Source organism: Schistocerca serialis, chromosome 3, assembly GCF_023864345.2.
Source record: "Schistocerca serialis cubense isolate TAMUIC-IGC-003099 chromosome 3, iqSchSeri2.2, whole genome shotgun sequence".
NCBI lineage: Eukaryota > Metazoa > Arthropoda > Insecta > Orthoptera > Acrididae > Schistocerca > Schistocerca serialis.
Genome location: NC_064640.1, coordinates 358,410,275 through 358,436,412, shown reverse-complemented (window position 1 = coordinate 358,436,412; position 26,138 = coordinate 358,410,275). Strand labels below are relative to the sequence as shown.

The 26,138-nt window shown below is 44.7% G+C and overlaps 1 protein-coding gene across 1 annotated transcript in view; it reads right to left on the bottom strand.

Annotated features, from left to right (window-relative positions):
* The window catches only part of LOC126470864 (trithorax group protein osa-like), an 80,818-nt gene that overhangs the window by 47,074 nt on the left and 7,606 nt on the right, over nt 1–26,138 (bottom strand). Inside the window, 3 exon segments of the mRNA XM_050098880.1 lie at nt 2,878–3,094; nt 8,636–8,824; nt 24,728–24,856. Of these exon segments, the coding sequence (XP_049954837.1) occupies nt 2,878–3,094; nt 8,636–8,824; nt 24,728–24,856 (535 nt within the window).

Genomic DNA, 26,138 nt, shown 5'->3' with positions numbered 1-26,138 from the left:
TATCTCTGAAGCACCCCACCTAGAAACAAAAAACTAATGCCATATCATGGCCCCCGTTGTCCCATGCAACATTTGTCTCACAAACTTTTCAGCTACTCTCATTCTTCCAGAGTTATTCCAGGTGGCAATAGTTAGTGACTCACCCTGTATATCCAAGGAGAAAGCAAGAGAGCTGCTTAATGACTTTCCAAAGGCAACTGAGAGAACTGTGTCAAACCAGATGCCACATGACTGTCTCTGTATAGTCAGTTTCATCTCTAGACATATGTTATTGACAACAGTAGACCTTAAATCAACTCTGTACATTGACAGGTTTGGTAAGGGATCATCTAGAATGAAACTTCTACCAAAAGCATTCGGATCTCTTTGCCAGTAGATGCAGAATTTGTCTGACACCTGACAATTGTCATCACAGAAGATTGTAGAGACTACCAGGTACCAACACACATCTCGGGCATGCCAACCGATAGGTTCAGCGCGGAGGTGGCTCAGTCACGCTGTGGACTGGTACCATGTATAAATGTCAGGCACCTCTCACTGCTACTGAGGGTAATTTGAACATTGCGCAGTACTGAGGAAGGAATCTACTACCTCATCAGAGAGAGGCTAATCTGAGCTGTAATGTGGCTACCACCTTATGGACAGCTTGTCAAGGAGGATCAAAGTATGTTATAATACACTTAGTGGAGCAACTGCATACTGAATGTTATCCAGAAACAGATTTTAATTCACACTCGCTAAAATGTGCATTTACAAAGCTAAAATGTATGTTTATAAACAGATTGCCTTTATTTTGTTGTTATTTTATTTCACAATATTTACCATTTTTATTTCCATAATGTTAATTCTTTTACTCCCTGTTCCCCTCGAATCTACGAGTGAACACGATCACAGATATGTGGGTGATGTGAAACTTTTTTTTTTCTTTTTGAGCAATTTAGATGAACATGTGTGCTACATTTGATGTTCACTCAGAGGAAATTAAATTATTCTGTGAAGGATCAATTTAAAAATCCTTACACTGAATATGCACAAGTCCAGTTACAGTGATGTGACCACCACCTATGTTCGATGTCAACATACAGTAACCACTCACAGACAGCAGATGGCAGCAGAGGGTATATAAGGTGTTTCAGGGGGCACATGGGAAACAATGCAGTCATTGTTCTAATTTGAAAATGGAGCAATTTATCTGACTCCCAAAGGAGCATGTTTATTGGTTTTCAGGCCAATGGCGGAAGCATTCTGAAATGGCTAAGTTTGTAAATTGTTCACACGTCGCCGTGGTTAAAGTATACCACGCATAGCCAAATGGCACTATTCAAAACCGGCACCAAGGAACTGTGGTTCAACACAGGCCGTAGATGACAGAGGTGAAAATGGTTGTAGAAAGTGTAGGATTGAATAGATCTGCAACTGCTGAGCAACTGACTGCTCTAATGAACCAAGGGATTACCAACAGTGTCTCAACAACCTTTTAGTATACATTGCTGTGCATGCGGCTTCACAGTAGGCTGTAATTTGCACACCAATGCTACTACTGGAAGTCTACTAAATGGTGTCAGGTGGCCTTTTCTGATGAATCATGTTTTACGCTTCATCATGCAGATGGTAGTTGGCACGGATGGCGTGAAACGTCTAAAAGTGAAGGGCCCAGGCCAGAGGAGGGAGCGTTATTGTCTGGGGTACATTTTTGTGGCATTTCCTTGATGATCTTGTCATTCTGGATGGTACAATGGATCACCACAACTATGCAAATACCCTTGGGAACCATGTCCACCCCAATACACAGTTTGTTTTTTTTCCTCAGCACAGTCATCTACCAGCATGACAATGCAACATGTCATACAACTCTGAGTGTAGCTGCATGCTTTGAAGAGTGCCAGGATGCATTTACCACACTACCCTGGCCACCAAATTCACCAGTTAAATCCAATCAAGAATCCGTGGGACTATCTCAATCGGCCTGTCTGCGTAATGCGTCCACAGCCTAGGAACCCAGTGCAGCTGGCCATGGCACTGGAGTTGGCATGGCTCTTCATCCCTGTTGGTTCCTTTCAGAACCTCACTGACTCTCTTTCTGCCCACCCACACTGCAAAAGGTGGTTGTTCATGCTTCTCACAGGTGGTTGCATTGATGTGACTGGATCATACATTACCTCACGGAATTTAACTCCAGTAATATTAAACACGCTAATGGCTTCTCACTGACTAGTATCTTCAATTTTGTTATATGATTTGATGCGTATATTGTACAATGTGTACCATCAGTAAGTACTGACAGTACACAGCCTCAACAACATATAAATGTGTATTTTTAACTGTGCTTTTTAGCAATGCACAAGAGTTAAAATTTATTCTCTTGTATAATACTTATTTCATGTATCAACACATACCAATACTATTATCAACAACTAATAAAAATCTTTTTTACTTCACACCACCAGCACCAAAAGCGTGAATGATGCTACTGTCACTTGTTGCCGTTATCTTACAATGGAAAAATGTCCATTGCCCACTTCACTGTGATAATATATTCTATTACAGATTCACTTCCAAATATGCCATTTTGGCCCTTTTTCAACAACTCACTTTAACACAAAATATGTTATGAACAGGATATGAGTACATAAGTTAAAAGATTCTGCAAGCTTTTCTGAAAGAGAGAAGAGTAGAACTTGCAATTCCTCTGTCCACTCTTTTGCATCAGATGGCATGTGATCACAATATTCTACATAATTTAAGGGCCAAAAGCAATGTAGAGCCCATGTCAGTAATCACTTCAGAGCAGCTGTGTAGAGGCACAAATCAAATCAATTAAGTACATAAAATTAAAATTTTCTGTAAGGATTTCAACAGTACAGTGTTATGGACTACCTGGAGATGGAACTGATGATGTCTTGGTCATCTTCTTCTTCGAAGTAGATTCCACTTGATTTATAATTGGTTGTGGGTCTATACCTCCACGGTCAAAGTGACATTCGAAGGCCAAAAGGTTTTTCGTGTAATGCTTCCGAAGTGTATATGCAGCACTTGAAGATGCTCCGATGCCTAAAAGCCCTGCAATGTCTTTCCAGGTTTTGTTTTTTGTGACCTGTGAATTTAAGTTTGTAATCAAACACAAATGAGAAAACTGTGTTTGCTGAAACACAAATAGCTGTTATAAAATATACATACTATGAATTAAATTCACCTGTCATGTTTTTCTGTCTGAATGTGAAGGATAATCTCAGGAAATAGTGTACAGATACTGATACAGCTTTCACTAATAGATAGGTCGATTGATGAGGAAGGTTTGTGTAGATAATTCATTACCCGTGTGCCAGACAAGTTGTCTGACCATAGATACTTAGTGTTACCCATGCAAACCAGGGGTAGGTTGCTAGTGAAGAATCATTGTAAGTAATGAGCTTTCTTATGCTACAAGTTAACAATTAAAAATTTCCCTTTAAGGTAACTGTTATTTAAATATTTTTTATGCTACTGACAGATCTGAACTCAAAGATATTAACAAGTAATAGAACACACTAGCAACTATCTATTTATGACATCAAATTTTACAGCTGATCTTAACTACATTACTGTTTAATGTGCATTCATTTTTAATAAATTTCAAAGTTCAGCTTTAACATTTACTACATACACAATAATCTCAAACTGAAGGTAATTCACCACCTTCAGTGGTTTAGGTGAGAGCCTTATTCCTTTGTAATCTGTATTTCCAAAGTAATGGAAGTATTTTCCAAAGTAATTCATAAAATTCAGGAGGTGGTCAACATTAACTTTCACTTATTATTGGAACACACATGAAATAGAAAGATGTTGTGCACTGGTCGAATTTCACACAGTAAAAAACTAACTGCTACTGTTTATGGAAAACAGCTTGCACACAGACAACCCCCCCCCCCCCCCCCCAGACACACACACACACACAAATGACCACAAAATCCTACTATCTCAATATCCGAGACAAAAAAAAAAGGAGCAAATACTGCTCAGCAATTAAGAAGCAACTGAAGAAGGGCTTAAAACGACAAACAGCCACTCCTCTTTATCTTCATTCTGAACTGTATTAATTCTTTACTAATGGTTATCCAGCACAGTATGTGAAGCTGAAGATTAACGAAATGTAACCAGTCTTCAAATTACTTACTCTGTTTAATGAACTACAAAAACACAGAGAAAATGTAAAGCATTGTTTTGTTTTGTTTTGTTACAAGTTCATAAATTTCAATATCTGCGATGAACAAGATGGGGAATATTTTGGTGCAGAACAAGTCAGATACGTCAAAACTCATTTTTTATCTTATTGCTAACCACTACAAACAAAACAGGATTTCTTTATTGCAGACATTAGACTGCAAATTATCATAAAACTGGTTACAATAAAAGTACAGGAAATGGATGTTTCAGATTAAGAGGAAAGAGAACAATTCATTACATAGTAAAGCTACATGGCTCCTTGTGATATCTTACCTCATTCCCACACTCGTACTGAAGAAGGGTGTAACTGATCAAGCACACGCATGACCTAACACATCCAAACTTAGATTTACACCCTGCAAGCCACCTCTCATGGTATACGGAAAAATCGTTTGAGGATCAGTCAACAAGCAGTGCCTCGTTCTTCAGTAATGCTTATTAATTTAAAAATTTGAATTTGGCACTATTCTACAAAGCTTCTCTAATCTACTGCAGTGGTAACTTCCTGCATCAACAGATGCCAGTACTGCAGTTGCTTGCAACGTGGTCAAAGTCTATGTTCGTATTAAACAGCGTTCTGTGATAGAAGCCTGAAATGTAGAAGTAAAAATGCCCATTGGCATTCATGAAAGACAGAAAAATGTGTAAAGTGATGGAACAGTGGATACCAGCACTGTTTGTCGGCGTAACAACGCTGAAGACAGATCATTGGCTCATGAAAAGCAGAGCAGCAGGTGACTCCACCCAACATGAAGTGAGTCGATGACATTATTCATGGTGATCACCAGGTGACTGTGGATGATTTGTGTTACATTACCTCCCACAGTAATGGCATTGTGATGATGATGATTTTTTCAGCAAATGTGATACTCAAAGCTTTGTGCGACTCGAGTATCAAAAATATTAACACTCTGTCGGGCGTAATTGGCCCGACAGGCACAACTGAAATGTTTTTGTTCCCTCTCTCCCAAATAAGTCAGCGTGGGATTTGCCTGCCATTAGTACCTTCCTATCTTCAGGCAGTGTTTACAACACCCTCCACAAATTTTTGCGTGACCTTTGTAGAGAGCAGATGTGACGTTAGTGGCCTCTCATGCTCATTGCACTTTAATACATCTTTGCTTTTGGAGGTGTGTATTTTTGGTTCTTTTTAAGAGTTGTTATTTTGCTCACTTTATGGATGAGTAATGTGAATTTTGTGAATATCTTGTAAAAATATACAGTTCAGTAAGCTTGGCCTTTCAGGCACATTCCGACTGAGTACATAATTATCCTCAAGTTCTCTCTTTTAGACTCTAGATTCTTCAAAGATACAGCTCAGAATTATTACAAACTGTCTAACCCCTGTCATCTCGAAGAAATACAGGATTTGCTGATGTACAATGATGAGGAAGACTCCATACTGTCTGAGGATCTTGGTGATGAAAGTGACATTGATTCACAAGATGAGATGGAAGAATGTGAAGGTGATTCTTTAAAGCAGCGAGATGGTGAGGATACTGCTCAAGACGAAGAAAGAAGAGACAACAAAACAAGGAACTTTTATTTGGGAAGAGATAAGAAGACCATGTGGGCCAAAAAGGCACCTGAGGAAAGACATCGTAACGGGATCTTACATCATCACCACTCACCTCCCTGGAGTCATAGGAAATGCTTAGAATGCTACAAGTGCAGTTGAGTGTTGGAATAATTTATTAGCCGATGATATCCTTGCCACCATTATCAAATATGCAAATCAATACACTGACACTATCAAGGATCATTTCACTAGTGAGAGAGACATCAGATCCACAGATGTAATTGACCTAAGAGCATTTATTGGTTCGTTGTACCCAGCAGGTGCATACGGAGGGAATGGTCAAAGTCTGGAAGAACTTTGGGATACTGAAGGTGACAGACTGAAAAATTAAGTCTTGTGATGAATATCAAACAGTTTAACAGTCTGATATGTTGGCTTCGTTTTGACACCTGAATTACCAGAGCCCAACAGATGGAACTTGAGCAGCTAGCTCCTATTCATGAAGTTTTCGAAGAGTTCATGAAAAATTGTCAGAAGAGCTATTGTCCTGAGGATAGCATCACAACAGATGAAATGCTTCCTGGTTTACATGGTTTATGTCTTTTTTTGGCAGTATATACCCTCAAAACCTAACAAATATGGAATAAAACATTTTGGTCTTCTTGATGCTAAAATGATATACACAGTGAACATGGAGATCTAAATTGGACTACAGTCTGGAAGTGGTTTCTGTGTCAGCAACAAACCCACTGGAGTTGTCAAGAGAATGGTTAAGCCCATATTTGGATCTAGCCAAAATATCACTGCTGATAACTGGTATTCAGATTCTCATCTTTTGACTATTTGAAGACAAAAAAGCTGTCGTATGTTGGAACTGTCTGAAAAAATGAAAGACAACTGCCACCAGATTTTCTTAACATAAAAGGGAACACACAATACAGCAGTATGTTTGGCTTTAATGATGGGAAGGTTTTCGTTTCCTACACACTGCGCCATAACAAAAAATTAGATTCTTGTACATTTGCTTCACAATGATGATGTCACTGGTCCTGAATCTGGAGAAATGGAAAAAAAAACAGAGATAGTCACTTTCTAGAATTCAACAGACGGTGGCATTGATAGTGCATATCAAATGTGTGTTACTTATTGTATGAGCAGAAACACAAAGCGCTGGCCAGTGATCGTTTTTTATTCACAATGTTGAATGTAGGTGGTCTCAACTCCCAGGTTATGTACCTTGAAAGTCAATTGGAGAAATTGCAGAGAAGAGTGTACCTAAAATCTCTGGCACATCAACTTGTGCTTGGAGAGCTACACAAAGGAAGTATGAAAAAGATTAGAATCCCCTCCAGCTTGCGAAGCTGACTCAAAAGATTTATTCACAAAAAAGACACAGAAATCACCTCCTCTCCCACATCCCAATATACGTAGACGCATCACCTGCACTACAGAAATGGGTCGCAGAAGGATGTCAAACTATGAATGTAAAAGCTGTCACAAATATAGTCTGCCAACTTTGCTTATCTGTGCACCGATGTATTTCCTCTGGTAATTTTGAGAGAAGTTGAAAGGCACCAGCATCAAAACAGTGACTTAAAATGGTAGTTTTTTTCATAAATTTATTGTTTGATAAAATTTATGTGCTGAAAACTGTTACTGTTCAGTGGTGGATTCAAAAGTTCGGTCATTTATATTCTGTTTCTTCTGTGTTTAATAAAATGTTTTTTCAGCATCCATTTTCATATGTTGTGTTACTACACTTTCCCATGAAAGCCACCTACCACATTTAGGTTACTAAAGTTGAAAATATGAAATAATAGCTGATTTCAAAATCTCTGCCTGTTACGCTCATTGTGCCTGAACACAGGAGTCTCAGAACTGCACCTGACGAATGGTTAACCAAGCAGAATAAAAGGCCAAGAAAAACAATTTCCTGCCAACTCTTGCAGCCCTTCTGTTTGGAGGGAGAGGAGTTTTGGGAAAATTTGTGATTGGAGACCAAACATGGGTCATTTTTCTGAAGCATACTTAAAGAGGTAGTCAATGGAATGGCATCAAAGGAACTCACTGAAGAAGAAAAAGTTCAAAACTTCGTGCCTGGCAGCTAACATTATAGCTACAGTATTCTGGAATGCAGGGGGCTAGATTATTGTTGAATTTTTGGAGCAGAGATGCACAATTAATTCTGTCAACCATGTCAGAACCCTCAAATAGCTTAAAGCACATCTACAGTGAGTTTGCACAACATAAGCTATGGTGGATGCTGTTGTTCTGAACGACAATGCAAGACCACACATCAGTCATTACATCACTAAAGAGATTGTGAAAACTGGGTAGGAAGTTTTGCCTCATCCCTCATATAGCCCTGGCCTGGCATCATTAAGCTTCCACCTGTTCGGGCCACTAACAGCAGCTCTTCATGGGATTCACTTTGAAGATGAGGAGCCCATGAAAACATCAGTGTGTCAACGGTTTCAGAAGCAGGACTGTGCATTTTACCAATCCAGATTACGTGCCCTTGTTATAAAGATGGACCAAACCCATGGAAATGGACAGATTATATTCAAAAGTCGTAGATTAATTGTCAATATGTGCTTTCCAATCTATGTAGTTGCATTTGAAATCTTTGACACACACACACACACACACACACACACACACACACACACACACACACAAGAAGCATTTCTTTTTGACTGACCCTCTTTTAAGCAACAGATATTTCTCTTTCCTTATCAAACGCACAGAAAAAAACTTAACACTTGCACAATGGCTCTATTATTTATTGAAACACATTAAATTCCAATCACAAAATATTCTTAAAAAATATGTTAGTAGGAAAATCTATTTACAGTACATCTAGTTAGTATGTCTATGGAACTACCATGGAACTAAACACTACACCTTGCATACCTCCATGAAGCCCCCTCTTTCCTTGACGTAAGCATACAACCAATAGAGATCGAGAGGATTCTTGGAGATGGTGGGACATGCTGAGATAGGTGTTCCACGCTCCTCCATGAACTGCAGCAGTTTGTCAAGCCACATGCGTCGCTCGTGGTTCTCATCCATCTCATACAGTTTGCACAGGCTGTCTGGTTTCTGTGTCACATAACATACTTATTAGTGGGTTCAACCAATACACATTAAAACTCAAAATTTACAAGTACATCAAAATAGTTACAGTATTCTAACACCAATAACCTTAGTTACAATTTCTTGACTGTCAAGTTCAAGTGTAGTTCATACTGCATCTACCCCACTTCCCTATGGGAATACTAAAAACTGCTTTGACATATCTATCTTACAATGTTACATCAAACTGACTGTGATTAAAACTCGACAATTTCAGTTATGTGGTTACAAGCTACTTTGTCTGTCGTAACACATGACATATAAATTCTCCCACTTTGTAAACGAAGATGGTGTCTAGAACTGATAGGTGCAAAAAACACACAGGAAAAACAGAAACACTATTTCGAAGTACAAAGTGATATTTGTTTCTCTTTTGATGTATGTTCTTTTTATTCGGTATCAATAAGTCATTGCAAAGCCTAATCTAATGTTCGCATTCAAAGTAAATGTAAATCGCGCTCTGGAGTCGTATGTGCTAAGTAAGTGCATTAATAATCGAAAAGTTCTACCGCAGATAATAATAAAATTTGAAAAATGTTGAGAAAGCAGAGAGTGTTGCACTCTCGATTCAAAAAAGAACGCCCAGCGATCGACAGGTAAAAATTGGTAGAACTTCGTGCGTCCGTTAGAAGATGGATACGCGAAGCATACAAAAATTTCCACCGTCGTACCATAGCGAAAGATCTTGCCAAGAACCCTGGAAACTGCTGATCATATGTAAAATCACTAAGCGGATGGAAGGCTTCTAAGCTGTCACTCGTCGACCAGTCTGGGTTGGCAATAAAAGACAGTAAACGGAAAGGTGAAGTTTTTTATTTCGCGTTTAAGAAATCATTCACGCTGGACGATGGTACAAATATACCGTCGTTCGACTGTCGCACAGACTCCCGCATGGAGCGCATAGAAATAGACATCCTTGGCGTAGGGAATAACTGAAAGAGTTGCAAACAAGTAAGTTGCCAGGTCCAGATAGAATCCCAATTCGGTTTCGGGGAGAGTGCTCTGTGGCACTGGTCCCTTACTTAGCTTGCATTTTCCGCGAATCTCTCGCACAGCGCAAAGTTCCGAGCGACTGGAAAAAAGCGCAGTTGACTCCTATATACAAGAAAAGCAAAAGTACGGACCCACATAATTACAGACCACTATCCTCAAAATCGATTTGCTGCAGAATTCTTTAACATATCCTCAGTTCGTTGTACGGATTGCCCTTTTTTCACGTGCTGAGCATAGATGAAGGGCAACAGGCAGATTCCATATTCCTCGATTTCCGGTAAGCGTTTGAGCCGGTGCCCCACTGCAGACTGCTAATGAAGGTACAATCACACGGAATAGGTTTCCAGTTGTGTGACTGGCTAGAAGACTTCTTAAGAAATAGAACCCAGTGAGTTGTCTTCGGCTGTGCATGTTCATCAGAAACAAGAGTATCGTCAGGGGTGCCTCAGGGAAGTGTGATAGGACCGCTCTTATTCTATAAATGATCTGACGGGCAGGGTGAGTAGCCATTTAAGGCTCTTTGCTGATGAAGCTGTGATGTACGGAATGGTGTCTCGTTGAGTGACTATAGGAGGAAACAGGATGATTTACACAGAATTTTTAGTTGGTGTGATGAATGGCAACTAGCTTTAAATGAAGAAAAATGAAAGTTAATGTGGATGAGCAGGAAAAATAATCCTGTGACTTCCGAATACAGAATTAGTAGTGCTGCTCGCCACTCCATATGAATTAAATATCGAGGTGTAACGTTGCAAAGCGACATGAAATGGAACGAGAACGTCAGATTGGGAGTAGCGAGGACGAGAGGTCGACTTCGTTTCATCGCAGAATTTTTCACCTGTAGAGGAGACTGTGTGTGGAGCACTAGTTCAACCCATTTTTAAGTACTGCTAGAATGTTTGGGATCCACACCAGGTCGTATTAATGGAAGACACTGAAGCAATTCAGAGCCTTGCTGCTAGATTCGTTACCAGTAGGTTCGATCAGCAAGCAAGTAGCACAGAGATGCTTCGTGAACTCAAATGGGAATCCTTTGAGGGAAGATGACGTTCATTTCGCGACGTATGCCATACTGAGGAAATTTAAAGAATCAGCTTCTGAGGCTGACTGCTGAACGATTTCATAGTCGCCAACGTACATTTCGCCTAAGGACCAGAAAGTAGGACTAGTAAGGAGGCTTACAGACAGTCGTTTCTCCCTCGATCTGCTTGCTACTGGAACGGGAAAGGAGGTGACTATCAGTGGTATGTTGTATGTTTTACCTTTCGACATGCACCATACGGTGGCTTGTGGGGTATGTATCTAGATATAGATGAAGATATCATACGTATTAAGCCTTAGTGATTTTGTCCGTCGTTAAAATGGTTTGTAGATGAACCTTGCGATAGCATTTCGCTGGTGGCAGTTTATCCCAATTGGAACATGGTCACCATGACGTCCACCATATGTCACAGAAGTTCAGTGGAGCAAAAAATCTAGACTCAGAATTGCGTAGCAACCTTTAGTTACATTATACAGCTACTCGACGCACTCATGAACTCATTCTGCCCCCACCTAAAACATAATATTGCTGAAACCAGTTACTTCGTCACCGTCTCCTACCCCCTGCAAACTATAGTGAAGGGCGTTTAATTGTTTCCTACCAACGAGGTGAAGATTTGCCACTGACACATGCGCCCCTGTCCCCAATAAAATGTACGCCCCTAGTCGCTTACCACTCCCACAACGCCACTTTCCGCCTCCACATACGTTCTGCAGCATTGATATTGAATGGGGTTCCCGTTTGCTTTTAACGCTTGAACATTTCGCCCCCGTCCATTCCGCCCCTTGCTTGTACAGTTCTTCCCGTGGTGCCCAACCACACGACAGTTCTCACGTTGTGACTGACGGCACTGCCTCTGGACGTGCCCTGAGCGCCCACACCTGTAGGATCGCACGTCAGCAGACAAAATGACTCGCCTATTGCATACCCCTGTCGCTATATCTATCTCCTGATCCGTAGCTAACCTAACGGCAGCGTTAATGTCTTTCGGGCTACATCACAGAACGCTTTTATACACATCGGACGGCAGACCTCTGAGGAAAGCGTCTGGACCTTTATGCTCCTCGTCCTGGAAGATAATCTTATTTGCTTCATCTCTTCCCATTAATTCGTAAGTATGCCAATTGACTTTTATTATCCCATCGCTGAAACTTTCGACTGAATCATTGTGCTTCCCCGACGTTCCACTCAACTGTTTCCGTAAAAACCTCGCGCTATTCTGTTTTCTACAGCGTTTATTGATCCACTGTTCAAACCGCTCAGAAGACAGTACTTCTTCAACTCCCAGTTATACCTATCAAACGCTTTTGCGTCCTCTGTCAGCCGCAACTAAGCCATTTGTAATAGCTAATCATCTGTGTAAACGCCAATCTTTGCTACTGCCTCCAAACCACCCAAGAAGGACAAAAGATGGTTCAAATGGCTCTGAGCACTATGGGACTTAACATCTCAGGTCATCAGTCCCCTAGAACTTAGAACTACTTAAACCTAACTAACCTAAGGACATCACACACATCCATGCGCGAGGCAGGATTCGAACCTGCGACCGTAGCAGTCGCGCGGTTCCAGACTGTAGCGACTAGAACCGCTCGGCCACTCCGGCCGGCCCAAGAAGGACAACACATCGTCAGTTGGTTTGCCAGAAAAGGGAGAAATCAAATTAGCGGCGGCTGAATCCACCGATGTAGTAGATAAACTGGACGATAGCCCATCTTCTTTCACATCAACCATTTGCCTATACGTCTCTGCCAAGTCCATTGTTAACTGCTTTACCTGATTTATTAACGTACGAATCACCTCCCGCCCGGAAATACCATGCGTCCTGGACTCTGTCACTGACCCCAATACACAATTAAGTATAATAAAACAGCAACACACCGAGTGACATGGTGCAGTGCTTAACACACTGGACTCGCATTCGGGAGGACAACGGTTCAAATCTGTTTCCGACCATCCTGATTTAGGTTTTCCGTGATTTCTATAAATCGCTTCAAGCAAATGCCGGGATAGCTCCTTTGGAAGGGTACGGCCAACTTCCTTTCCATCCTTTCCTAACCCGATGGGACGATGACCTCGCTGTTTGGTCCCCTTCCCCAAATCAGCCAAAACAGCAACAACATCAGGACAATATCCTCTCACAATCATCGATTAAGGTAAGATAAAGTTCCGCCTTCTGGCCCAATCGTGCCCGACCCATCGCCGTGTCATCCTCTGCCAATGGTGTCACTGGATGCGAGATGGAGGGGCATGTGCTAATCCCTCCGCTCTCCCGGTCGTTGTCGGATTTCCTGATCTTGGAATAGCTGCTAATCGGTCGCGTAGATCCTCAATTGACCCACGTGAGGCTGAGTGCACCCCGTAACCTCCCTGCAAGGAAAAAATCCTGGCAGTGCCAGGAGTCGAACACGGGTCCTCCAGCTGGCAGTCAGCCGCATTGACCACTCAACTACGGAGGTGGACTCTCGCAAATCTACAATACTATCTTACATCTTACGCATAATCATGAGACTTCAATTCCCTACACTGCCTAGCACCATCGTCATAACGTCGGCACCTAAAATGCTCTATTGATACAGTAGTGACTCAGTACATGGTACACACACTGTGCCCTAATAGTTTGCACTACAAGCACCTTATTGGTCATAAAGAGTGCTCCCTGAAATTGCCACGAAATTTTGACAAATCAGCCGTTCTTCCGACCTCATAAACACTACTCTAAAGTTCCGATAACACTCCCGCTTAGAAATCCTCTGCACGCGAAAGTAGAAGAACTAAACAAAACAGTTAGTCCACTGTAATTATTCCTGCTAACTGCTGCAGCCGGTATGAGATGCTGGGTCGGGCTGCCGATAGCCGTATCGGAGTTGCTTTAGACACGCAAATGTAGAGGCCCGAGGTTGATGACATCTACAGTAGCAGGGTTGAGACGAGGTGGTGGGTTGAGCCAGGCTGTTGACCGGTGGTCGACCAAGAAAACAGCATTAACACTCACTCATTTTATTAGAAAAGTTACAACACTCCTAGCGTTGCTCCGTAACAGTTACACCCGCTTGTCGTGTGACGACAGTTGCCGGCGGTTACTGATACTGTGGCCGATCAGCAGCCGGCTTAACGTCAACAGCAGAGCAGGACTGACTCTGGTAACCTGCGGCAGCTCGTACACCGTCTCTGCAGGTCAGGGCAGTAGCCCAGACAATGAAGACCAAACAAGGTGAAGTAGACGCAATTTTTTACGGTGGTAGGAGTTTCACGACAACGTACTAAAACTCCACATTAATGGCGTGTAAGGGTGGGGGTGGGGGGGCATTTATAGGTCACTTTATTAAGTTTTTCTCGAATAATTCATAAACCGCAGCTTCTAGCGAAAATTATTCCCAGTACAAATTGAAACTACATTAAATTTCGTACAAAAACGGTATTATATGTTTTTTCTTTAGAGCTAACATTTTCGGCGTTGCAGGGGATGGAAAAGCTGAAGATTATTAAAAATACTGTTTTCATGGTAAAAAATTACTGTTTACTGTTAAATAAGGTGGGGTAGGAAGAAAAATATTAAATTTGTGTCCAACGTTTAAGTGCAGTAGCGATGCAATAAGGAATAAATTGTGTTCTATTGGTGTAAGAGAGTGGGGAGGCATAGGTAGAGGACAGAAGTGCAAGGGAAGTAGGCTGCCGAATTGTAGTCATGCACTTCTCTCCTTCATATGTCTGCAAAACGAAGAGCGAGTGGTGACTTCCCACCACTCTATGTAACTCGCCACCTCACAAGAAGCAACTATAGGGTGTTTCACAACGTTATACTACAATTGCCCTCCACAGGATGGTGTGTTTATTTTCCACAAAAGTGTGTTACACTACATGGGATACAGTTATGAGTTACTGTGCCACTAATACTAACGCAGAAACGCTTACGCTTTGCCAGTGATTAGTATGGCGGGCTGCAGAGGGTCTAAATAAGTTTGTGAAACACCCAGTAGTTGCTTCTTGTGATGTAGCGAGTGGAAATCACCTGTTCTGTCCTCAGGAGGGAATGGCATGACCACAGTCTGGCGAACTATCTTCCCTCGCACTTCTATCTTCACCCTCTCCACCCTGTTACACACTCGAGTATAATTTATGCCGCAGTAGGCTCTAAGATACTTATACGGGGTACAGACATTTAACATTTCATCTTAATCTACTTCATCTAACAACAGGCATTAATTTGATACCATCAGAACACTACTTTTAATAAACTGCGGGTTTTCCATCCCTCAGCAACGCCGAAACTATTGGTCGTAGAGAAAATACGAATAGTACGTTTTTTATTTTAATTTTTTACTGGGAAACAGTCTTGCTAGAAGCTTTGTTTTTTGAGTCATTCAAACAAAACCTAAAAAAAGCTACATTTAACCCCCTCCCCCCCCCCCCAACCACCACGCTCACATTTTTTTTTTTTTTTTTTAAAGAGGTGGAGCCCCTCCACGCCCACACCGGCATGATGGCCAACACAAAAGGTCTACTGCCATCTCTGCATAAGGGTTAGTATTCACTAAAGTGAGGTGTCGCAGGATGTGGGTACTGCGATGTCTGCGTACGTCTGGTTAGGATTAACCATTAATACGCGCTCATCTGGAGATAGATTGGTCGAAATCTGACGAAGGGTAGCGGTTTGAAGGGCAGAGGAAAAAAAGTGCCAAAGCAAGAGCCAAGGGAAAAAAACCTCTGCGAAAGTTAGGTCGGGCGGCAAGAGCAGTAGCGGTTGTCTTGCTGCCTGCGATAGGTTGTGTAAGGATAGGCTTTGTTAGTAGTGGGTATCATGCATGTCGATACCTTGACGTTGTGCGTTTGAGCTGCTCGGCGGCTGGCGCTGGGTGCTGGTACAGAGTCCTCGTTCAGCGTCCTGCAACCTGCAACAGTTAGGTTTGTTATCGGTCTTGTGTCCGATAGGTCATATACCGGAGGCACAGTGTGAGGGAGTGTTGGCAGATTGTTCGTGCGTCTGTGGGCGAGCTGGTCGGTGTCCCTGCTGTGGCCTGTTGGTTGGCTCTAATAGCAGCTGGTAGTTGCCAGTCAGTGTTGCTGATATGCAGGGGCTTACCGGCGTTTGTCGCTGTTTGCGTATGTTAGTTTACCATAGGTGGTTATGTCCTAGCTAGCAGTGTCTTTGGCCGCTTGTGTTTCCACCTGTGGTTGTGATCGTAGTTTCCCAGAGTGAGGATGAAAGGATTGTTCGAGTGTCTCGCGTTCCTGTATAGTCGTGTGGCGTGTTTCTTGAATACTTCCTTGAGGGTATCAAGGTGGTATTCATGGTGAAGATCCACGGTGCGTGTGTAGCGTGGAGCATTGCTGATGATTCGTAGCACCTTGTTCTGTATGATCTGCAGGCGGCGCAGTCGTGTGGGAGCTGCATATCCCCAGACGGGAGCTGCGTACGTCATCAGAGGTCTAATCAGTGTCATGTATAAAGACCTCGACACCCTCCTATTCAGTGTGCTTGCCCTGTTGAGCATTGGGTAGAGCTGTTTGAGCCTCGCGTGCGCTCGGTTGGCAACGTATTCGATGTGGTCCCCCCATGTAAGTTTCCGGTCCAGCCAGACACCAAGGTGTCTGACTTTCTCTCGGAAACGTATTGGGCGTGTATGTAGTGTTATCGGTCTACAGTGTTGGTGTTTGCGCAGTAGTTTCGGTCTGCGTGTGAACAGAACTGCTTCGCACTTGTCGACGTTTACTTTAATACGCCATCGCTCCAGCCAAGGCTCAGCTGTTCTGAGTGCTGTCTGTATTCGTGAGTTGATGTTCGACGGTTTCCAGGCTTGCGCGAGGATGGCTGTGTCATCCGCGTAGACGGCTAACGTCGTGTTTCGTGTCGCTGGGAAGTCATTAATGTACAGGTTAAACAAGATGGGCCCTAGGATGCTTCCTTGGTGTACTCCAGCTTGGATACCGTGTTGTGTTGATTGTTTATCCTGCACGTTAGTGTTGAAACATCTGTTCGTGAGATATGAGTGTATGAGACGCACGAGTCCGTCCGGGAAACCAGCTTCGCTTAGTTTGCGTATGAGTCCGTTGTGCCAGAGACGATCGAAAGCTTTTTCGATGTCTAGGAACACGGCCCCTGTGGCTTTGTTCATGTTGTAGCCGTGTGTTATATGTTCGACTACGCGGAGGAGTTGTTGTGTTGTCGAGTGGTGATTCCTAAAGCCGAATTGCTCCGGTCTTAGGGTGTCGTTGGCGATGCAATGCCTGGTGATACGTTTTAGTATTACCTTCTCAACAATCTTGCTGAGCGAGCACAGCAGACTGATAGGTCGGTAATTTTGTGGGAGGGCGTGGTCTTTCCCTGGCTTCCTGAACATCAGGACCTTGGCCGCCTTCCAAAAGTCAGGGAAGTGTTGGTGTGTCAGGATGGCATTCGTTAGGTGTGTGAGGTATTCTACGGCTTTATCCGTGAACTCCTGGAGGACACGATTTTGAATGCCATCAGGCCCAGGGGCTTTTCTAGCGTTGGTGTGCTTGATAGCCCATGTGATTTCATTTGTGCTAGCACGTCTTATTTCGTTGCGCGAGGGCTGGGCTACAAGTCGTGTAACCTCCTGGTCCGTTTCAAGTGTGAATGCTGGGTCTGAAGGAACCAGATTCGGCATGAAAGACGCTGCAAGTGTTGTGGCCATAAGCTCTGCCTTCTCCGTCGCGGAGTAGGCTGGGCCGTCTGGTCCTTGTAACGTGGGAATGTAATGTTTCTCCCTGGTGAAGTGTCTGGCCAGCTGCCACACGCCAGGACGTGTGGTATCCAGCCCAGCGAGTTTCTGTCCCCATTGTTCGTTTCTGAATGTTTGAATTTTATTCCGTATTATGCCCTGGAGTCTGTTGACGTGCAGTTTATAGAACAGGCGCCTGGTACGCTGCCAGTATCTCCTGAGGCGGTTCCTCATTGAGATAAGGCCCAGGATTTCCTGGGGCAGGGCCGTCGAGTGTTGTCTTGGTGTTGTAAATGGAATGGCGTCAGTCATTGCGTCTTGAACGGCAGTTGTGAGAGCCTCCACAGCCTCATCAATTTGCTGTGTGTTGTTAATTTCGTGTGTGTCAGGAATGCGACTATCAAGCGTTTCCTTGAACAGTGTCCAATTCGCACGCTTGTGGTTGAGCATCCTGCGTGGTTCGATGTCCTGCAGTGTCTCTTCCATGTGCAGTATTACAGGCATGTGGTCTGAGTCCAGATCGTTTTCAACCGTTAGGTTGAGTGTACATGTAATGCCCTTTATGAGGGCTATGTCTAACACGTCTGGCCTATGTCGGGCCTGTGTAGGCACGAACGTGGGAACGTCCGGTCCAAGTATGATGTAGTTTCGGCCTAGCGCGTGTTCGTACAGTTTCTTGTCGTTGGAGGTTTGTATTCGTGAGTTCCAATCAGGGTGTTTTGCGTTGAGGTCTCCAGCGGCTATTACCCGCGGTGCTATGTTGAGTACTGTGCTGATATCGCGTGTTACTATGTGATTAGGAGGATTGTATAGCGATACCAGTGTGGTGTTGGCTCCGTTGAACTTGACCCTGACGGCCGTAGCCTCTAGTGTTTCAAGTGCTGGGAGCTCGATGTTCGTGTGGTCTATGTCTCTGTGTATGATGATTGCCGTGCCGCCTCCCCTCCTGCCATCCGCTCGGTCGGTACGATAGACGCAAAAACCTGGGAAGTTTAGTTGTTTGCGAGGCGTAAGCAGTGTTTCGTTCACAAGAGCGATTCGGATACCCTTTCGCTCCATGAACGCGGCCATCTCGGCTTTTTTGCTTGCGATCCCGTTGGCATTCCAAAACAGGATCTGTGTGATTGTGTTTAAGTCTGCGTTTCGGGGCTGGTTTGGTGTATTATCCATGTAGAAGTGTGAAAAGCGGTGTGATAGTGGCTTGGAAGCTAGTCCAGTTGAGCGTACCCGACATGAACGGCATGAAGAGTTGTGAGACACACCCCATAATCTTCGAGACTATTTCGGTGGTCGTGCGTCCGGGGAATAATGTTTCCATTATTCTCTGGAATGTTGTAGTAATGTTGGTCATGTCGGCCTGCGAGTTATTGGTCGTGTTAGCGGCCGCTTGTTCCAGTGTTGGCGTTTGGTGAGGGCTGGCCTGCGAGTCGGTTGTTCGTGTGGCAGTTGTGGTCGCCTGTGTATTCTCTGTGGTGAGTGGGTGTGTAATGTGAGTTGTTGAGTTGGTGTCCGGGATGTGTTCGTGGGTGTTGGTGTTCTGTTGCCTGTGTGGTTGTTGTGGTGTGGTCGTGTTCCTCGTGCTTCGGCTGTTTCTCCTTCTCCTCCTCCTCTGGCGCTGTGGTTGTCCCTGTGTGGGTGCGTTTTCTGTAGCCTGTGGTGGGCTGCAGTTCGCGATCTCAGGGGGTAGGGTGTTGTTGCTTGTCTCGTGTGGTGTGCCCGGTGCGGGTGTGGTGTCAGGCGTTGTGCTTGTCTGTTGTGTGTCTGTTGCTGGGGGTGTTTGCTGAGCGTGTTCTGAGCTCTGGGGCTCCTCTGACCGTCCCGCGCTGCTGGGGCTGCCAGCGACCACTCCAGCAAAGGATATTCCACTTCTTACTGGGCGCGGGGGCGGTTTTGGAACTGTGATGGCGGTAGGTTTCGCATGTTTCGCGATTTTGCGCCTCAGAGCTGCTTTGTAAGCAATGCACCCTCTGTAGTTTGCCGGATGGGCAGCACCACAGTTGGCGCATTTGCGAGGTGCTGTATGGGGGAGTTTGCAGCGTTGGGTTGTGTGACCGCCAGCGCAAATGCGGCAGCGGGGTGCGAGACCGCATCTGATACCCGCGTGCGCATAGCGCTGGCAGTTGTGGCATCGCTATGCGCACGCGGGTATCAGATGCGGTCTCGCACCCCGCTGCCGCATTTGCGCTGGCGGTCACACAACCCAACGCTGCAAACTCCCCCATACAGCACCTCGCAAGTGCGCCAACTGTGGTGCTGCCCATCCGGCAAACTACAGAGGGTGCATTGCTTACCACGCTCACACCCAACTGGTGGGGATTTATAGTATGTCGTTCATGACACTTCCTCATACAACTATACAAAATTTTGTGTCTATGTTTTTATTCTCGTAATTTTCCTTCATTGACCACAGGGCGCGCCTGTAGACAGGGTAGTCCGCCATGGTTCTTGTAGCGGATGACAGCTCACATCGGTAGTGTTCGCCATTCCTAGCGGAGGCGTACAGCGCAAGTACAGGCTGATGTCGGGTGTACAACTCCGGTCACGAACGGCTGACCTCCGAGGCAGAAATCCAGCTACTGCCGAAGTGAACCCGAGGTGGTCCACCAGTGGAAGGTGCCAACTTCACGGGAGTAGACTTAGAGCCAGTAGTCGGCTCGTCGACCATGTCACCCTGTTGCCTGATATCAACCTACAGCCATAGTAGGTGCTGCGAGACTCCGATTATCTCTACTGGAAATAATGGGTATCTATACAGGTTTGGTGTCCAATAGTGCCGGGGCATTGCTTCTAAACACGTACCCCAAGACAGTGTTGCGGCCAGAATGTGGGCAACTGGCCTGCGACTTCCGTGGTCGCCCTGCCATTCTGCTTCGCCGACAGTACTGCGAGTACTGGCCTCTGACACGCAATGTGGAAACCAGAGGGTGTTACTGCCGCATCTCATGCAATGGTGTTTTGGTTCGCTCCGTGCCGAGTGGCGGTCGCGGCCTCCTTACAACAGCTGCGGCAATTCCGCTTAGTAGCACCGAAAACTAGTGGCGGCGGTATGAGACAGAGCACAAGCTCGGGATACGAAAGGATGATGAAGGAAATCGGCCGTGGCCATTTCAAAGGAACTAGCTAGGCATTTTGCCGGAGAAGTTTAGGGATATCAGTAAAAACCTAAATCTGGGTGAGCGGACGGGGATTTGAACTGTCGTCCTCTAGAATGCGAGTCCATTGTGCTAATCACTGCGCCATCTTGCTCGGTCCAGATGATACGAGAGGACTTCAGAATGTAAGTTATACGTTATTATGGCAGGCAAAGAAACTTTTATTGAATGCTGTACTACTCTTTAAAATGGCAGACATACGTGACACTTGTTTTCGACATAGTCACCAGCTCTTTGTAAAACAACGATCGGATGTTCAACCAATCGTTCAGCGCCTCGACGATCCATCCCTTGCTGAGGCAGTCATTCGAGAACCACTGTGTGAACGTCCTCATCGTCGGAAAATTTGTAACTGCTGTGAATCACTTTCTCGATTGACTGAAAATTTCCGTCTGTGGCCCATATCGATGGTCTTCCTTCCCGTTCAGCATGACCCATGTCTGTGCGCCGTTGTCAGATTACCAGCTCTGTTTCACTATGGCTGGACGTGACATCGCATTTAGTTTAAATACCACCAGAATTTCACGGTGACCCTGTGAATCATTTAGATGTTTCACCTATAAGAATTGTACATCTAAATTGTATACATTTTCAACGTGAAATTCTGGCGCTCACTTACGCCCTGGAGTTCGTTTCCAACTGCCGCTCCCACAGTGTGATGCACACCGCAGCACTGCCACTGCAGCAGACCAAGAACATGTGCTCTCTTCTCAGAGTGCGCCACTCGTGCTGCGTAATGATCTTAGCCTGGGACGACGCGTGTAACTCTTTCAAGTCCCCTGACACTACGCGCTACGCCACGGAATCTCAAAGAGCGGAGCGAAGGAAAGTTGCAGTTATTTTGACCATAATTGAATCTACGTTTACGTTATTTTGTGCTCCATTTATCAAATTTTGTTGGTGGTAGCGTAGTTAATTTTAGCCTCCCATCAAATCTAACCTGAATGCCAGCAAATATTTAAAAGTATGAGCGAGTGATGACAGGCAGTGAGCGAGAATAGGCTTCTAATTTAAGGATAATCACGGTTAGTTCAAATATATGCTTACTTCTTAGTCGGAATTATAGCAGTTCCAGCTTCGACACATAGGTAGAACATTAAATAATTAATTTTTCACCTGCTCTCATATCCTCTCTCCATCGTCGTTATAGTATCCGAACAAATTAGTACTAGAAGTTAGTTACTACTGAAATGTTCAGTTACTGCTACGTGGAGTCCCATGTAGCGTACTGATATCATTACAGTTGTAACAACGATGCAGTCACAGATATTTAAAGAACGCGCACTCGCTTGCCATGATCCCAAATGCACTTGACGCTTGTTATCAATCCTGCCGCTTTTCACGTAATGTAGTGAGGTCTAACAAACTAGGTCAGTGCTATACGGTGCATTTGTGTAACTCCGTTTAATATACAGGGTGAACTAAAAGTTTGTTAACATTTTAAAACCCGCTAATTCAGGGAATAATGTAGATAGGGAGGTAAAAATTGATATACATGCCTGAAATGACATGGTGTTTCACTGAAACCAAAAACGAGTGCAAAAACTGGCTAACAGACAATGCTGGACAGTAAAATGTCGGTGACGCCGCATGAGAATCGTGTATAAAATGAGCTGTAATGAGAGAAGGTTTATAAACACGTGCTGGAAGGTACGACCTTTATTCAGTATGGCGCTCCTCTCCATATTGCTATGCTTGTGAAAGACGTCTTGTGTACATCGCTTGGTGAGGATCGAATGCTGCGTTGTCACGTCCGTCATCCTTGACCTCCCAAGTCCCCAGCCCTTAATCCGTGTCATTATTGATTGTGGGGTCATCTGCAGTCGCAAGCCTACCACGATCATCCGATTTCATTAGGAACGCTAAAAGAAAACATCCGACGGCAGTTTCTCACCATACCTACTGTTCAGTGCTGTTCACAACATTGTCGCTCCACTACAGGTATTGTTGATGAATGACAGCCGATATGTTGAGCATGTGTTACAAAAAACACCGTCTTTCCCAAAAATCAATTTTTATGCTAATTATTACTTTTGTATACACGTCAAAAAAAGGTTTGCATCACCCCGATTCCAGGAATTCCTGAAGATAGACGTTGACTGTGGTTATTGTATCACACACACAGTCCCTTTGACTGTCACTAAACCCACCCGAAGATGTAAACAACCATGCATGAGCAGCGCCTATTAGACGGAGGGGGTCCGACAGCCGATCAGTTCCACTCATTACTCCAGGAAGGAGGTACACAGCACGTGTTGTCTGTAGTTCAACCGTACCTAGACGGTCAATACCGCGGTTCGATCGCTTCTGCATTGTTACTTTGTGCCAGGAAGGGCTCTCAGCAAGGGAACTGTCCAAGCGTCTCGGAGTGAACCAAAGTGATGTTGTTTGAACATGGAGGAGATACAAAGAGACAGGAACTATCGATGACATGCCTCGCTCAGGCCCCCCAAGGGCTACTACTGCAGTGGATGATCGGTACCTACGGATTATGGCTCGGAGGAATCCTGACAGCAACGTCAGAATGTTGAATAATGCAGCCACAGGACGTCGTGTTACGACTCAAACTGAGCGCAATAGGCTGCATCATGCGTAACTTCACTCCCGACGTCCAAGGCGAGATCCATCTGTGCAACCACGACACCATGCAGTACGGTATAGACTTGCCCAACAACATTCCGAAAGGGCCGCTCAGGATCGGCATCGCGTTCTCTTCAACGATGAGTGTCGCATGTGCCTTCAACCAGACAATCATCGGAGACGTGTTTGGAGGCAACTCGGTCACGCCAAACGCCTTAGACACACTGTCCAGCGAGTGTAGCAAGGTGGAGGTTCCCTTCTGTTTTGGGATGGCATTATGTGGGACCAACGTACGCCGCTGGTGGTCATGGAAGGCACCGTAACGGAAGTACGATACGTGAATGCCATCCTCCGACCTATAGTACAAATATATCAGCAGCATATGGGTGAGGTATTCGTCTTCATGGACGACGATTAGCGCCCCCGTCGTGCACATCTTGTGAATGACTTCCTTCAGGATAACAACATCTCTCGACTAGAGTGACCAGCATGTTCTCCATACATGAACCCTATCGAACATACCTGGGATAGATTGAAAAGGGCTGTTTATGGACGACGTGACCCAACAAGCACTCTGAGGCATCTACTCTGAATCGCCGTTGAAGAGTGGGACAATCTGGACCAACAGTGCCTTGATTAACTTGTGGATAGTATGCCACGACGAATACAGGCATGCATCAATGCAAGAGGACGTGCTACTGGGTATTAGGGGTACCGACGTGTACAGTAATCTGGACCACCACTTCTGAAGGCCTCGCTGTATGGTGGTGCAATATGCAATGTGTGGGTTTCATGAGCAATAAAAATGGCGGAAATGATGTTTATGTTTATCTGTATACCAATTTTCTGAACAGGTTCCGGAACTCTCGGAACCGAGGTGAAGCAAAATTTTTTTGATGTGTTTATTATGTGAAGCGCCATGCGCTGGTGATTTGCTGAACTTTTTTGGTTTCAAGAAAACCCCATCTAATTCCAAGCATGTGTGTATATTTTTACCTCTCTGTCTACATTTCCCCGCGAAGTATTGAATTTTCTAATTTTAACTGACGTTTGGATCACCCCGTACAAACAACAGACATTGTCTTGCGTACGTATCACTTACTGTCGCCAAGTGGGGTATTTTTATTTCAAAGCAACAGTTCCATTTTGTACCCGTGCGAATTGGCATCACCATTTGTCTATATTATCTCGAGATAAATAGCTCTGTCTTTTATACGTGTAACTTATTACCGCAACTTGTGGTCTCGTCAAGAAACAATAGATTCCATGTCTTTCCCATACGATATTACTTCTGTTGCAGGAGATGTTCAGTCATATAAATAATGGAACTGGTAGAGATTTTTATTCTGCATTCGTTGTCCGAGCATACAGCAAAAGTTCCCTCTGGCAATGCTAACACATGATAGGCAGAGATCGGCAGTACGCATTTAGCCGACTGCGTGCTGTGTTGCAGCCCGAGGTCGTCGCACTCTGCGCTGCACCAGGTGACGCGGATGATGGACGCGATGACGCTGCTGGAGCCGTTCGCCTTCACCAAGATGACGACGACGCGCTGGCAGTCGCACGCGCCGCCCCCGCAGCCACAGCGCCGGACAGCCGCCACGCAGCACCCGCAGCCCGCTCACCGCCCACGCGCCCGCCTGCACAGGAACAAGTCACCCGCCACAGGTCAGTCGCTCGCAAACCGCCTACCCTCACTTTGTGGCTGTGGCGGTTTGTCAACGGGTACCGTACAATATTTACATACACTATATGATCAAAAGTATCCAGACACCTATTAGTGGACGTTAATAAGGGGTGCGTGCTTCCTTCGCCTTTATAACGACTTCAGTTCTGCTGGGGACACGTTCAATGACGTGTCTCAATGACGGTGGAGGAATGGCATTCTTCCTCGAGAGTCGAAACCAGAGATGGTAGTGATGTTGGATGCTGGGGTCTGGAGTAAAGTTGACGTTCTGACTCACGCTAAAGGTTTTTCTTTGCGTTCATGCCGGCACTCTAAGCAGGCCACTCCATTTTAGGCATATTATTGGCCACAAAACATTATCTCACAGATGCTGCTTTACGACAGGGAACATTGTCCCGCTGGTATAAACCAGGATTGTCTCCGAAGTGTTCCCCTGCTGTACGCAGTACAGCGCTTTCTTAAGTGCAGTAAGGAAACCACATCTTAGCCACGAAAAATGCACCCATACGGCCATCTGTAACCGTATTTCACCGTAGGCACTATATATCATGGCAAGCAACGTTCTGTAGGCACTCAACAAACTAAAACCTCTCTATCGGATTCTCGATGGGTGTAGCGTGATTCATCACTCAAAATCACTCGTTTCCAACAACTCACTCTTCAGTGGCGTCGCACTTTACATCACTACAAGTGTCTCTTTGCGCTGACTACAGAAATTTGTGACTTAACAGGAATTATTCCATAAGAGTACGCCATTCTTTTCGACTCCTTATGCAGTCATTATGCTAGATGGACTGAGATTCATGAGTAATTTTTACCGCTGATTTCATACGACTTTTTACAATCAGCCTACCCCAGTGCTCGACGGTCCCTGTTGGTCGATACATTGAGTCTGCATGGTCTTGGTTTAGCTGTTGTTGTTCCTTTGCATTTCCACTTCACAATCGCATCACCAGTCGACTTGTGAAGCTTTAGAACGGCCGAAATATCCGTGATGGATTCATTACTTAGGTGACATGCAGTGACTATACAGTCCATGTTCGAAGTCACTAAGCTCTCCTGACCGACCCATTCTGCCGTTACTACTCCTCTACTGACAACACACTCCACACCTCCGTTTCTACTGGCGGATCCGCCTCACGTGACA